Genomic DNA, 14,814 nt, shown 5'->3' on the forward strand with positions numbered 1-14,814 from the left:
AAATGGCGGAAAAGGCCTCAGCCTTACTATATTCCTCTCATAACTATTATTAAAATAATGTTTATGATACATTTAAATACAAGAGAATATTTGTCTCAAGATAGTGCGTCTATCTTGGACACTTTGGTTGAGCAAATATCTCAACCATACACTAATCTAGGAGCCTAACTAGTTGGAGAGAATCTCTCAAGTAACTAGGCCTAAACTGACACCTAACCATGAGGAACAAACTCAATCTAGAAAGGTAAGATTAAATCCAACTTTCTTGATTTTAATTAATTTAATTATTTTGGACTTAGAATTGTTTCCAACACATGAGAGTGAGGCTAACATTCCCCCCCTCAATGATAAGTCTAAAATAAGAACCAGGAACCATCTTCCAAGTTCTCATGCTGAAACTATTGATCATCAAAAACATTGCTTGAAAAACCGCCAAAGATGGATGTTGAAAAAAAAACCAATCTAAAGAGAACATGAATCAACTGCAAGTCTGATTCATCTCTGAATTTTGCTTGACGACCCCATCACGTGCCAAGCTGCAAAAGGATCCATCTTTCCTTTGCTTTCAATCAGCATCCTTTGTCTGCTGACAAAATGATGATGCCAACTAGCGAATTTGCTTTGTCCATTGACAAAATATTGAGAACGCCCACTGGCAGAATTTGCTGATGTCAAAATTGCTCACTGTTGTTTGTTGAAAACTGCTCACTGCTGTTTTTGTTGTTGAACGCCCACTAGCGAATTTGCCAATGATGCCCACTGGATGCTTTCTCGATGGCCACTAGCTGATGAGGATGCCCATTGGATGCTTTCTCGATGGCCACTGGCTAATGAGGATGCCCACTGGCCGCTTTTTGTAATGTTGTCGAGACTTTCAGTCTGACAACCACCTTGATTAAATCACAACTTATATCAACTTATATCAACTTGCTTGATTAGATCATTTGTGTTGCAACCTTCATTAAGATGCTGAATAAGATCACTTGTATCACAACTTTCATTTGCTATTGTGATGACGTCCTCTGTGTCACAACTTGCATCTGTCTTCTCTACACATTGTGCATCAAGTAAATCTTGTTTTTTACTTAACTTAATTTGGAGTGCATGAATGAGTTTTTATTTCATTTCGAGCTCAATTTGAAAGTCTTTAGTTGCTTCTAATGTGTAGGTCATTTGATTGATTAAGGTTTGATTCTGCTTCAACTTCCATTCCAGTATTTCAACTTTGTTCTGTAAATCATAATTGCAATCTTGCAAATCTTTAATCTCCAATTCTGCACTTTGAAGACGGTTTCCTCCTTTACACATTATGAGTTTAGACAAGATCGCTTGTACTGGCTTGCTTGCTTGCTTGATTTTGCCTGATGGTTGCTTGTAACACTTGTGGGATATGAAGATCTCACTCGCTTGAATTCTTGAACTTGTGTGCCTGATTTAGTTTATTGATGGAACGGTTGAACTCACACTCGCTTGAATTTTGTACTAGGATGAGGGTGTCGAATACCACCAAAAATGCACCCAATGTTTACAATGACAAGTTCATGTTGAAATTTGGTACCGGAGGACAGGTGGTTCCTTAAGGCTTTGATCTTTGGCCTAAGGAAAAGTGTCCAAAAGAATTTAATTTTTCTCCTAAAGTGACTTTATAATTTTTATAAAGTCAAATCTAATTTAAAAGTGACTTTAAGTGATAAAGTTACTAAAGTCTAATTTTAAAGTGACTTTTATAAAGTTAATGAAAAATTAGAAAGGAAAAGTGACTTTGGAAAAAAATGACTAAGTGGGTCTTTATTAAAGTGGGGTGAATTAAAAAATAGAAAGTGAGATTTAAATGAGCATTTAATCTCAGCCATAGATCTCAATCTATTTCAGCCATTGGATTTAGGGATCACCCAAAAGTCACTTAGGGTTAGATTAAAAGAGGAAAAGGTCATTCATTCTTTCATGAGCAGATTGGGAGAAGGAGAGCAAAAGAGCAAGAGAGATTTCTGAGTAGGGAGGAGAAGGAGACAGCAGCTTGGCACACATTCCAAGGCAGCAACTGAGCTGATTTGTACAGTTGATTCAGCACACAGTGAAAGGCAGATCTTGGCATGATTTTCGAGGAGTGGTTTGCACAAAAATCGAGGAGCAGTTTGCTGGTTTTTCTGCACGCAAAACGAGGGCCATATAGTGCATTTATTGTAAGTCGTACAATGCATTTATTGCAGTCCGTACAACGCATTTAATGATGGTCGTACAACAGCATTTAATGCTGAAAGTGGGCATGAAAGTCAAGGAGGCCGTACAGCATTTATTGTTGTCCTGTTTGTTGTAATTTCCAGATTGTTGTGAGGCACGGGAAAAGAGATAAGTTGTAAATTTGCTTGCTGATTTTTTGCTGAATATTTCTCACTGTAAAAAGGCATTTTCAGAAATAAAGAAGAGCTCTCACAATGGTTCTTCCCAAGAGTTGTAGGGGGTTTTTCCAAGGTCACATTGACCAAAAATTACTGTGTTTAAATGTTTTAAATGGCTGTTTGTACCTGCTGATTTTTATTTCTACATTTTCCAGCATTCTGTAAAATTTCCAGAATTTGTGTTTTCAACAAAAATTTATTTTTTTAGTGTTAAATGTATGGATATGGGAATGGGCATTTAACTATATGGGAGAAATAAGGTGAAACTGAAAACCAGGGTGGGAAAACAGAAATTTTTACATGGTATCAGAGCTTGAGTGCTGAAGGGTAGTTTGGGATAGCAAGGAGAAAAAATTACAGCTGTTGATTTTTCACTCAGAAAATTCCAGCAAGCTGATTTTTCACAAACAACAGTTTTATCTTTACTACAGCAGTGCTATTTTTCAGTTTTAGGACAACATGATGTCACTGGGGTTGAGGGTGGAGGATAGGTTGGATGGGCATACAAATTACAGCGTTTGGAAGGAGAGAATGCAGAGTATCTTTAAGGAGGCAGAAGTCTGGGATATCATGGTGCATACCACACAGAACCCTGTTGTTGTGCCTACTGATGCTACTCAGTTTGCTGAGTATAATAAAAAGAACAACAAGGGTAAGAGGTTGATTCTAGACGGAGTCAAAGACCATTGCATTCCTCATGTGAGAGGAAAGAGAAATGCCCATGAGATGTGGACAGCATTGTCCAATCTCTACCAGAGTACCAATGAGAACCGGAAAATGGTCCTGAAGGAGAAGCTGAAGAACATGAAGATGGGTAATGATAGTGCAGCTGGATATCTCATAAAGATTACTAATGTGAGAGATGAGTTGGCAGCAATTGGAGAGGCCATTCAACCCACTGAGTTGGTGCGGATTGCAGTGAATGGCCTCCCCCGTTCATGGATGAACTTTGCTGATGGGGTTTGTGCACATGAGACCCTTCCCACATGGGAGAGGTTTTGGGATGATTGCATTCAGACAAAGATCAGGAAAGGTCAACTTGGGGCAGCCAAGCCAGTTGAGCAGGATGAGGATGTAGCACTGTTAGCAGGAGGCAAGAAAGGCAAAGGAAAGAAACAGCCTTCCACAAGCAATGGTGGGGGAAAAGGTAAAGGTAAACAGGGTGACACACAGAAGGACTATTCCAAGGTGAAGTGTTGGAATTGTCAAAAGATGGGACACTATGCAGTTGTGTGTTCGGAGAAGAAGAAGAAGAAGGGGAAGAACCAGAACGTGACAACTTCGGCAGAGGTTGAGGATTTTGCAATTCGTTTTGACCGAGAGTTTGGGTTCAATGCGTATGAGTCCCCTAGTGCAGGATCACCTACCACACAGGTTAAGTGGGAGCATGCTTTTCCCTCGATTAGAGGAGCATCTTCAGGTATCTGGTATGTGGACAGTGGGGCTTCATGTCACATGACAGGAGTCCGGGAGTACTTCTCAGAGCTTTCAGAGAGTGGTACTGATATTGAGGTAGTACTCGGTGATGACAGAGTTGTCAGAGCAGTCGGGGTGGGGACACTGACATTTCAGAGAGAGTCCAAACCTCCCTTGAAGGTGTCAGACGTTCTTTATGTGCCAAGGATGAGGAAGAACCTCATATCCGTCTCAGCTTTGGAGGACAGAGGATATGAGGTATTGTTCAGGGGAGGACAGGTGTTGATGTATCCCAGGGGCACTCCAGCTGATTCAGCTAGAGTGATAGGTGTACGCCATGCAAAGGTGTACAAGTTTGCATTCCAGTCCCTTGTGGCATTGAGCAGTAGTACCAACAGCAGAGCTAGCAGTTCTGAGCTGTGTGAGATTTGGCACCGTAGGATGGGACATATGTATCATGGAGCCTTGAGGACCTTGCGGGAGATCACTATAGGTGTGCCAGATTTCAGCACTGATCACTTTGATACTTGCAGAGGATGTGCGATGGGCAAGTTTTCCAAATCCCCTTTTCCCAACAGTGACAACAGAGCGACTGGGATACTTGATTTGATTCATTCTGATGTGAGCGGTCGGATGTCTCATGTTTCCTTGAGTGGATATGAGTACTATGTTTTATTCATTGATGATCACTCCAGGAGGACCTGGATTTATTTCTTGAAGACCAAGAGTGAGGTCTTCAAGCGGTTTCAGGAGTTTAGAGCTCTTGTGGAGACACAGACAGGTCGGAAGATCAAGTCCCTGAGGTCGGACAATGGAGGAGAGGAGCCTTGGAGAGTTTGTTGACTTTTGTGCGGAGGCAGGCATTAGGAGGGAGTTCATTGTTCCTTACAACCCCCAGCAGAACGGGGTTGCGGAGAGGAAGAACAGATCCATCGTAGGGGCTGCCAAAGCCATGTTACATGATCAGGGGTTGCCATCGTTCTTGTGGGCAGAGGCCTGCAACACAGCTATTTATTTGCAGAACAGGATTCCGCATCGTGCCTTGGGGCACATGACTCCAGAGGAGGCTTTTTCTAGAAAGAAGCCTGATATTGGTCATCTTCGTATCTTTGGATGCATTACTTACTCCTACATACCCAATGAGAAGAGGACCAAACTAGAGCCCACCGCAGAGAAGGGTATCCTTGTGGGCTACAGTGAGACCTCAAGGCCTTTCGGATTTACATTCCAGCACAGAGGAGAGTTGTTGTCAGGCGAGATGTGAAGTTCGAGGAGGACAGGGCCTTTAGGAGGTCACGGGAGTTAGAGTATCTGGATCAGCCAGACCCTTAGCAGTAGTTGAGTCAGTTGCAGGGATCCAGTGGGCAGGGATCAGGAGGATCCGGAGGTACATCTATGAGGATGTCAGGTCCGTCAGTGAGCAGTGGCTCGCCGAGCTAGAGGGGTGGTGCTCCGGGCAGCATACAGGGCAGTTCACAGAGCAGTTCACTAGGGAGTCCACTGATAGACAGTTCACATGGTACCTCAGCTTCTACAGGTTCAGGTGCAGGCAGGAGGACAGCAAACAGACAGTCAAGAGTTCAGGCTCCTGATGATGATGGGGAGGAGGAGTTTCATTCTCCTATGGGAGAAGTGCACTCAGGGAAGAGGAAGCCCAAGTGGCTTCAAGACACCTTGAGAGATGCCACATCTGTTGCTGAGCCGAAGAGGCTGGTCAGAGAGAGTAGACCACCTGAGAGGTTTTGTAGCTATATGGCAATGGTTACCAGCATCCTTGACTCTGAGCCTTCTAGCTATGAGGAGGCAACTAGCCAGCAGGTCTCGAGAGAGGCCATGCAGGAGGAGTATTCTTCTATCATGAAGAATGATGTTTGGGAGGTGGTGTCGAGGCCTGAGGGCAAATCCGTGGTTACTTCTAGATGGCTTTACAAGGTAAAGCATGTTGCAGATGGCAGCATTAAGAGATTCAAAGCGAGGTTTGTGGCTAGAGGGTTCTCCCAAGTAGAGGGAGTTGATTATGAGGAGACCTTCGCTCCCGTGGCTCGATATACTTCGATCCGCTCCATTATATCGATAGCAGCAGAGATGGGTTGGAAGATCCACCAGATGGATGTGAAGACTGCATTTCTCAATGGCTTTATACAGGAGGAGGTGTACATTGAGCAACCACAGGGCTTTGAGGTGCATGGGAAGGAGTCCCATGTGTGCAGACTGAAGAAGGCCCTCTATGGCCTGAAGCAAGCTCCCAGAGCTTGGTACTCCAGGATAGATACATACTTGCAGGGGTTGGGTTTCACAAAGAGTGAGGCAGATCCGAACCTTTACTTTATTGTGATAGGTGAGGAGCCTCTCATTCTGGTGCTGTATGTGGATGACTTGGTCATTACAGGTGCAGAGAGACTCATAGAGCACTGCAAGAGAGATCTTGCGGCGGAGTTTGAGATGAAGGACATCGGCTTGATGCATTACTTTTTGGGTTTGGAGGTGTGGCAGGAGGAGGGGCATTTCTTCGTGGGACAGGGGAAGTATATTGTGGACATCCTTGGCAGATTCCACATGGAGGATTGTAGACCCATGTCGACACCGATGATCACAAACTGGAAGAAGCTTCATGCTTCGGATTCCGAGTTGGTGGATCCCACATTGTACAGGCAGCTGATTGGTTCCTTGATGTATTTGGTCAACATTAGACCAGATATTTGTTTTGCATTCAACACGATGAGTCAGTTTATGTGTGAGCCTAGGAAGGTTCACTGGGTGGTTGCAAAACACATTTTGTGGTACTTGTAGGGGACAGTGGATTATGGTCTGGACTACAGGCAGAGGGACGGAGTGAGATTGGCAGGTTACACTGATTCTGATTGGGCAGGTTGTGCTTCTGATAGGAAGAGCACTTCAGGGTGCTGTTTTCGGTTGGGTTCAGCAGTAGTGTCATGGTTCAGCCAGAAGCAGCAGTCAGTAGCATTGAGTTTAGCGAAAGCAGAGTATATGGCAGCCAGTCTAGCTAGTTGTGAGGCCATCTGGCTTCGCAAGATGTTGTTTGGCTTATTTGGTCAGCCATTGAAACCTTCAGTGATTTACTGTGATAATCAGAGTTGCATTAAACTCACGGAGAATCCAGTATTTCATGATAGGTCAAAGCATATTGGGATCAAATATCATTTCATCAGAGACTGTGTTCAGAAGGGCGCTGTGAAGCTTGAGTATATTCCCACTGATGAGCAGGTTGCAGATATTCTTACCAAAGTCGTACCACGGGGCAAGCATGACTACTTCAAGAACAAGATGGGTGTGGTGAGGAACACCTTCCTCGGTAAGAGGGAGTGTTGAAATTTGGTACCGGAGGACAGGGGGTTCCCTAAGGCGTTGATCTTTGGCCTAGGGAAAAATGTCCAAAAGAATTTAATTTTTCTCCTAAAGTGACTTTATAATTTTTATAAAGTCAAATCTAATTTAAAAGTGACTTTAAGTGATAAAGTTACTAAAGACTAATTTTAAAGTGACTTTTATAAAGTCAATGAAAAATTAGAAAGGAAAAGTGACTTTGGAAATAAATGACTAAGTGGGTCTTTATTAAAGTGGGGTGAATTAAAAAATAGAAAGTGAGATTTAAATGAGCATTTAATCTCAGCCATAGATCTCAATCTATTACAGCCATTGGATTTAGGGATCACCCAAAAGTCACCTAGGGTTAGATTAAAGGAGGAAAAGATCATTCATTCTTTCATGAGCAAATTGGGAGAAGGAGAGCAAGAGAGCAAGAGAGATTTCTGAGCAGGGAGGAGAAAGAGACAGCAGCATGGCACACATTCCAAGGCAATAGTTGAGCAGATTTGTACAGTTGATTCAGCACACAATGAAAGGCAGATTTTGGCACAATTTTCGAGGAGTGGTTTGCACAAAAATCGAGCAGTTTGCTGGTTTTTCTGTACGCAAAACGAGGGTCGTACGCGCATTTATTGCAGTCCGTACAACGCATTTAATGTTGGTCATACAGCAGCATTTAATGTTGAAAGTGGGCACGAAAGTCGAGGAGGCCGTACAACATTTATTGCTGTCCTGTTTGCTGTAATTTCCAGATTGCTGTGAGGCACGGGAAAAGAGATAAGTTGTAAATTTGCTTGCTGGTTTTTTGTTGAATATTTCTCACTGTAAAAAAACATTTTCAGAAATAAAGAAGAGCTCTCAAACTGGTTTTCCCCAAGAGTTGTAGGGGGTTTTTCCAGGGTCACATTGACCAAAAATTACTGTGGTTAAATGTTTTAAATCGCTGTTTGTACCTGCTGATTTTTATTTCTGCATTTTCCAGCATTCTGTAAAATTTCCAGAATTTGTGTTTTCAGCAAAAATTTAGTTTTTTAGTGTTAAATGTATGGATATGGGAATGGGCATTTAACTATATGGGAGAAATAAGGTGAAACTGAAAACCAGGGTGGGAAAACAGAAATTTTTACAGTTCAAATGATATTGACTCATTTGAAGAGAATTGACTCAGTTGAGGAGAATTGACTCACTTTACCTCCTATAAATTCACAATTTGGGTGTCGGTTTCGACCGAGAATGCACCTTTACAATTCAACTCAAATTTATTTGAATTTGTTTACAAGTTAACTTACAAATTATATTTTGCAAGTTACACAACGACCAATTGTCATTGAATGTTGATGTAGTCTTTTGAAATGCGTGAGTTTATAGTTGCATTAACTTGATTGCCTTGCGTGAATTTGCTTGTTGATGTAGAATGTTGATATTGACAACTTTGATTATGTGTTGTAGTTGCACAAATGCATGTGACTGTTTGTGCTTGATTGAATGTTCGTTGCAGCTTCTTAATGATAGGTTCTTCGATTAATGTGCTTGTTTCATTCACTTGCTTTAGACTCGAGTGTGTTAGATAAGATAATTGTAGTGTCAAAACTAGACACAAAACATGCACAATCAATCACTACACAAGGGGTACCTAAGATCCCCTTATTTAATTTTGGGTGGATCTAGGACACTTCAACACCACAAAAAAATGTCTTTATTAAGTATTTGAGTACATCAACCTTTCATCTTTACAACATCTTCGTTGAAACTTCTTAAGCACAAAGTTTGAGAACTCCTTGGAAGCAAATTGTCTTCAAAAACTAGATGTTCATTGACTCAATCTCTCTCAAAGTAAAATATTACTTTGGATTACAACAATAACTTTCTCTAAAAATATTTTACTTATCACTCCAAATACAAAACACTTATCGCTCCAAAATTACAAAAAATAATTTCACCTTATCACTCCACAAAATCACACCTTATCTCTCCAAAATAAAAAAATTAATACACCTCTCTTAAAAATTACCTTATTTCTTCACAAATATTACAAAATGTCTTATCACTCCAAAATATCCTCCTTATTACAAATATTACAAAATTTGAAAATATAATTACCAAAAACTCCACCTTATTCCTCCATCAACGTTGATCCCTTTTTAAATTCTTTTAAACTCTCATTTAAAAGAACTTTATGAAAATATTTTAAAACATGAATTAAAAGGTGAATGGAAGTAATTTATAAAGGGAATGCTTATGGCCTTTTTGAAATGTGAAAGCACACACACCACCAAAACAATATGTACGCACAGCAAAAAAACTTTAACGCATTAATTCACTTATCTTCCACGCTATCTTTCTAGGCGGACTTTCAGGCACAATGCATCAACAATGTGAAAGTGGTTGGACTCTTCTTCATTCTTGTCTCAACAACAACTAGAAAAGCTGGAGCTCGTCCTCCACTTCCGCTGCCACTTTGTTCCACATTACAAAAACGCCACCTGATAACGTTGTCCTCTATGTTGCTTTAGTCTGAACACTGACTAAAACTTCAATGGAAGGATTTTTTTTTTAACGTAGGTTTGTGCATATTTTCGTAGCTGGAGGAAAGCGTTAAACTAACCGAATTTTTTTCACTTCGTAAGTTTATCTCTATCAACGCAGGGCGCTCTCTATTGTTGGAGGGGGTGTTGGTCAACCAAAAACCAAAACTTCACCGTTGGTTACCGCTGGCCCTTCAAATCTGAACCATACCCTTTCGCTAGATCGTTGACTGTCGAGGCACCGAGATCACAACCATTGGAGAGTCGCTCGAGCCTCATGAGCTCAAGAGAGCATGTCACTTCACAAATTCCCAACAGATCACTCCACGCTTCAGCTGCGCATAGAGAGAAATGTTACCTTTGATCCGATCTGATCTGATACAGAGAGAGAGAGAGGTCTTCTCCTTTTTTACTGCTCATGTTCTCCCCCGAGACCGCTCCATTCGCAGGAGTGGCTTACTCAATGGATCAATTCATTCCTCTTCTCCAGTGCACCACGCTGTTGGCACAAACAGGCAACCACCATGAAATTTAACAAAGTGATACAACCGTGATCAGCAGTGAGATTGTAGGGCAGAAATGCAGGACTAGGATGGTGGCTTCAAGATGAACGCAGCCTTCTTGCTGAAGGAGGGATTCAATTTTGTTATTTTTATGTCTCTCACAGCAAATATTGAGAGTGCCTTGAACATATTTGTCGTTTGAATCTGTTAGTTCCCGCCCTCATTGTGACAACCCCCAACGTATTTGAGTATGTTGGTCAAACAAAGGGAGATTTGATGTGCCAGAGACTCAACTACCTGAGGCTTGATGCAAAACATGACAAGCAACTTGAAAAACACGCAGATAGATCAACAAAAGAAATGGCAAATCACCAGAATTCTGAAGCTCACCAACAAACTTTCTTAGTCATTTCCTCATGCCACTGGTCACAATACAGGGGTAGATCTGATTCTCCACTTCTGATCCTCACCTGGAGATGGCAAGAACAAAAAAATACCTCTACTTAGCGCTCCACAACTCGCCTTCGAGGACACTACCCTCACTTAACCGACAGCACACACAGGCCTCTGATCCCATGCTCCGATACCACATGTAGAATATTTAACTTCAAAATTTGCTCAGAAAACTGCAAAGAATCCGCATAAAAAGAATACCTAGTGTCTGAATGCACAATCGATTTCTCAACAGGCTACTACTCTGATACCACATGTAGAATATTAAACAAAATTAACACACATGAAAAAATACCACAGATATAGAAAAGGTGGAAAAGGCCTTAGCCTTACTGTATTCCTCTCATAATCATTATTAAAATAATGTTTATGATACATATAAATACAAGAGGATATTTGTCTCAAGATAGTGCGTCTATCTTGAATGCTTTGGTTGAGCAAATATCTCAACCATACACTAATCTAGGAGCTTAACTAGTTGGAGAGAATCTCTCAACCAACTAGGCCTAAACTAACTCCTAAGCATGAGAAACAAACTCAATCTAGAAAGGTAGGATTAAATCCAACTTTCTTGATTTTAATTAATTTAATTATTTTGGACCTAGAATTGTTTCCAACACATGCAAGTGAGGCTAACAAGAGTCCATCCTTAACTTGCAACAAGAGCAACTATTGAACAAATGGTTGTATATCGAGCCATAGGTGAAAACATATCATCATAATCCTTTCCCTCTTTCTGGGAGAATCCTCGAGCCACGAACCTTGCCTTGTATTTCTCAATGCTACCATCAACTCCATGCTTGACCTTGAATAGCCACTTCGAAGTCACCACAAATTTCCCCTTTAGTCTTGATACAACATCCCATATATCATTCTTCATAATTGATTCATATTCTTCGTCCATAGCATCTTTCCAAACTTGTTCCTTTACGGCTTCTTCAAATGTGGGAGGTTTGGCTTGAATCATAGTGCTCATGGCTACAACATATCCCTGATACCTGCATGGCTTCTTCCTTTCTCTAAATGATCTTCGAATGGGAGCTCGTCTCTCATCATCCTATAATGTGTCTCGAAGCCAAAGTGGACTCTTCCTAGCGGGAGGATCACATGGAGGAGGATCTAAGGGATCCATGGGCTCCATGGGATCATCAACAATATCTGTCTCAGATTCGGGCACAAAAGGACCATCCAAAGTATACATATCATCATTCTTCTCAGCAGGAAGAGGCAGAGGAAGGTCCCTTGCTTTTCCAAGGGCAACATCTTCATCGAATGTTACATCCCTGCTAATCTCAACCTTCCTTTGACGAGGAATATATATTCTAAATGCTTTCAATTTCACAATATCCAACAAATGTACCTTTTCCTTTTGTCGCTTCCAACTTGTTTCTTTTGTCCTTCGACACATGAAAGTATACGGGGCAGCCAAAGATACAGAGATGGATAACATTGGGCTTGACACCTGTGAACACTTCTTTAGGGGTCTTATTGTCCAATGCTTCATGAGGCACCCTGTTTCAAACATATATAGCAGCATTTGTTGCTTCTCCCCAAAGGAACTTCAACAACTTTTGATCATGGAGCATGGCACGAGCGGCTTCTACAATAGACCTATTCTTCCTTTCAGCTAATCCATTTTTTTCGAGAGTATAGGGAACATTCGTTTCCTTCTTGATACCTTCCTTCTTGCAAAAATCAATGAATTCATTCGAAGTGTACTCTTTACCATTGTCAAACCTGAATATCTTGATTTTCTTCCCTGTTTGATTTATGATGAAAGCTTTGAACTCCTTGAACATTTCGAAGGCTTCATCCTTGTGCTTCAAATAATATATCCATGTCTTTCTTGAAAAGTCATCAATGAAGGTGATATAATAGAGATGGCCACCAAGAGAGTGTACAGGCATTGAACCACACAAGTCGAAATGAATGAGATGGAGGATGTCAATTGTCTTGTTCTCACTGGAGGGGAATGGTCCCTTTGTATTCTTCCCACTGGCACATCCTGCACATAATCCATCATGTTGGGCTTGAACCTTGGGAATTCCTGAGACCAATTTCTCCAATTTTGGAAGAGCATCATAATGTATATGGGTCAATCTTTGGTGCCATAGCTCGCTCAGATGATTAGTATCATGAACCAATGCTAGAAGTGGTCTTCTAGTAACTCTATAGAGTCCTTCATATCTTGATCCTAATGTGAATTCATCTCTAACAGGTGATCCAATAGGCCAAGTAAGAACCTTTCCCCTAATGGAGGTTTGAAAATTTCTGAATCTACACATCAAAAATCCTACTACAATCACTAGTTTATCATCTCCTACTTGTTATTACATTCAGCAAGTTATTTAATTTATAAACAGTGATGAAAAATATTACTGCAGACTACACTGACATACAGATCATAAATTGAAACAAATATGAGACAAACACACAAGGGACACCGTTATTTTTGGACATGTCCTTGGAAAAAGCCAATGCGGAAAAACCGGTGCAGCAGATAGAGAGTTTGTATTATTAAGCAAGTAGAATTTGAGTACAACAGGTTGCCTGTCACACGAACTAACCTTTCATAGAAATCAAGGAAACAAGAAATACATATGAGGGTTTACCTTGTTCTCTAAGTCACAATTGATCCACTGAGTGGCCTGACTCCGGCAAACACTGCAAAATCCCAGCGCAATCCTTGCTTGGGCCAGCATCTTGCCTCTAGGATCTTGTTGTCGCACAGATTGTCTAGGCAGCGCAACAATGCTCAGACCAGGGGCTATCACCCTGATCCCCAATCCCTCCGTTTAAGCCGTCTCCCGAGGCTAAGGGGGGTAGACCCTGAGATAAAAGAAGACCAACTGTGGACCAGTTGAGTTGGGAGACACAGCAAGGCAATTTAGCACCTGATTGATTTTGGAAATTAATGTATCAGTGCCTTATGGAGTTAATGATTAAATGATTATTTATTAGATGTTGCAGAAATATGAAATTTGTAATTCCACGACTAACAATCATTTATCATCAGATAAACCAAACACTGATAAATTTAACCAGATGCAAGAAGCATAATATTTTAGCAAATAAATTTAAAAAGATTAAATGCTTCATATAACCATAAAATTTAAATGCTAACCATTTACCACTTTCATATAGCTAATCTTTAGATGTAAAAATTTACGCACATTTAACTACATAAAAATGACAAATATTAATCTCACATTAAAATTTTGGTTTTTTAAATATTTATTTATTTATTTATTTTTATTTTTTATTTTTTTTAAATATAAACTAAATTCTAAAACAAGAGTAACTAAAAACCTAAGAATTAAACATTTTATGCTTTTGGTATTTTTTTTTTTAATGATTTTTTGATTTATTTTAAAATAAAAATCAAAACTAAACTAAACTTAAAAATACCTAAAGCAAAGAACTAAAACCTAAGCTAACCCAACTAGATACAAATCAAATAAACATGAAAAGAAACCCAAAATCGAAATTTTTATTTATTTTTGTTGAAATCCTAAGTTAAAGATTAACAAATTATATACATCCTAAATAAAACTAAAACAACGCATATATACGAAAATAAAAAAAAAAATATAAACTATGCTAATCCTTGCCATACGAAACACATACAAAAAATAAAAAGGAGAACATCGAATGAAATCCTAAGAATTACATATGCACTAACCCTAACTCCTTAAAATACAAACCGAATAAAAAGAACTGACCAACCCAACACAGAACTGTTTTTGCTTGTCGTGCAGGTGAGTTCGACGGAAGGGTTCGAGGTTTGCTCGACAGTGAATGAAGGTTTGTTTGCAAGACGGATTCTTGAGGAGCTTGGAGGGATAGCAGAGGTGGAAGCTCGGATGGCCGAGGAGAGCGAGGAGCATAAAGCTTGAGGATGTCGGTGTATTACGGAAAGCTGGAGAGGGAAAGGGAGCAGAGGACGTTGGAGCTGCGGGTATGCTGGCAACGAATGAAGAGTTGCGCAGGTAGCGTGGGATGGTCCGTGTGAAGGGAGAGATGAGCAGCAGAGGGGAAGGGAATGACGGATTGGGTGTTAATTGCGTGGAGATATTTGGAGATCGATGAAGGAGCCACGCATGGGGAAGGAGACTGTGTGGGGGGAAGAATGGAATAGTGTGCAGACAGAGAATGACGGTGGCAGCGTAAGGTGCTGAGAATTAAGGGTTT

The 14,814-nt window shown here is 40.6% G+C and overlaps 1 protein-coding gene across 2 annotated transcripts in view; it reads right to left on the reverse strand.

Moving 5' to 3' along the window:
- The window catches only part of LOC149232975 (2-alkenal reductase (NADP(+)-dependent)-like), a 280,994-nt gene that overhangs the window by 144,859 nt on the left and 121,321 nt on the right, over positions 1–14,814 (reverse strand). Inside the window, exon 1 of one of the 2 annotated variants that reach the window (XM_089379618.1) lies at positions 13,236–13,517. The exons of the other annotated variant lie outside the window; for it this stretch is intronic. Coding sequence (XP_089235744.1) covers positions 13,236–13,325 — 90 coding nt within the window. The 5' untranslated portion in view covers positions 13,326–13,517. Of the gene's footprint in view, positions 1–13,235; positions 13,518–14,814 lie in introns of those variants that run through there. 2 annotated transcript variants of the gene reach the window in all.

The sequence above is a fragment of the Pinus tabuliformis genome, chromosome J (genome assembly GCF_031772625.1).
Source record: "Pinus tabuliformis cultivar Carrire ecotype Pingquan chromosome J, CPIR1, whole genome shotgun sequence".
NCBI lineage: Eukaryota > Viridiplantae > Streptophyta > Pinopsida > Pinales > Pinaceae > Pinus > Pinus tabuliformis.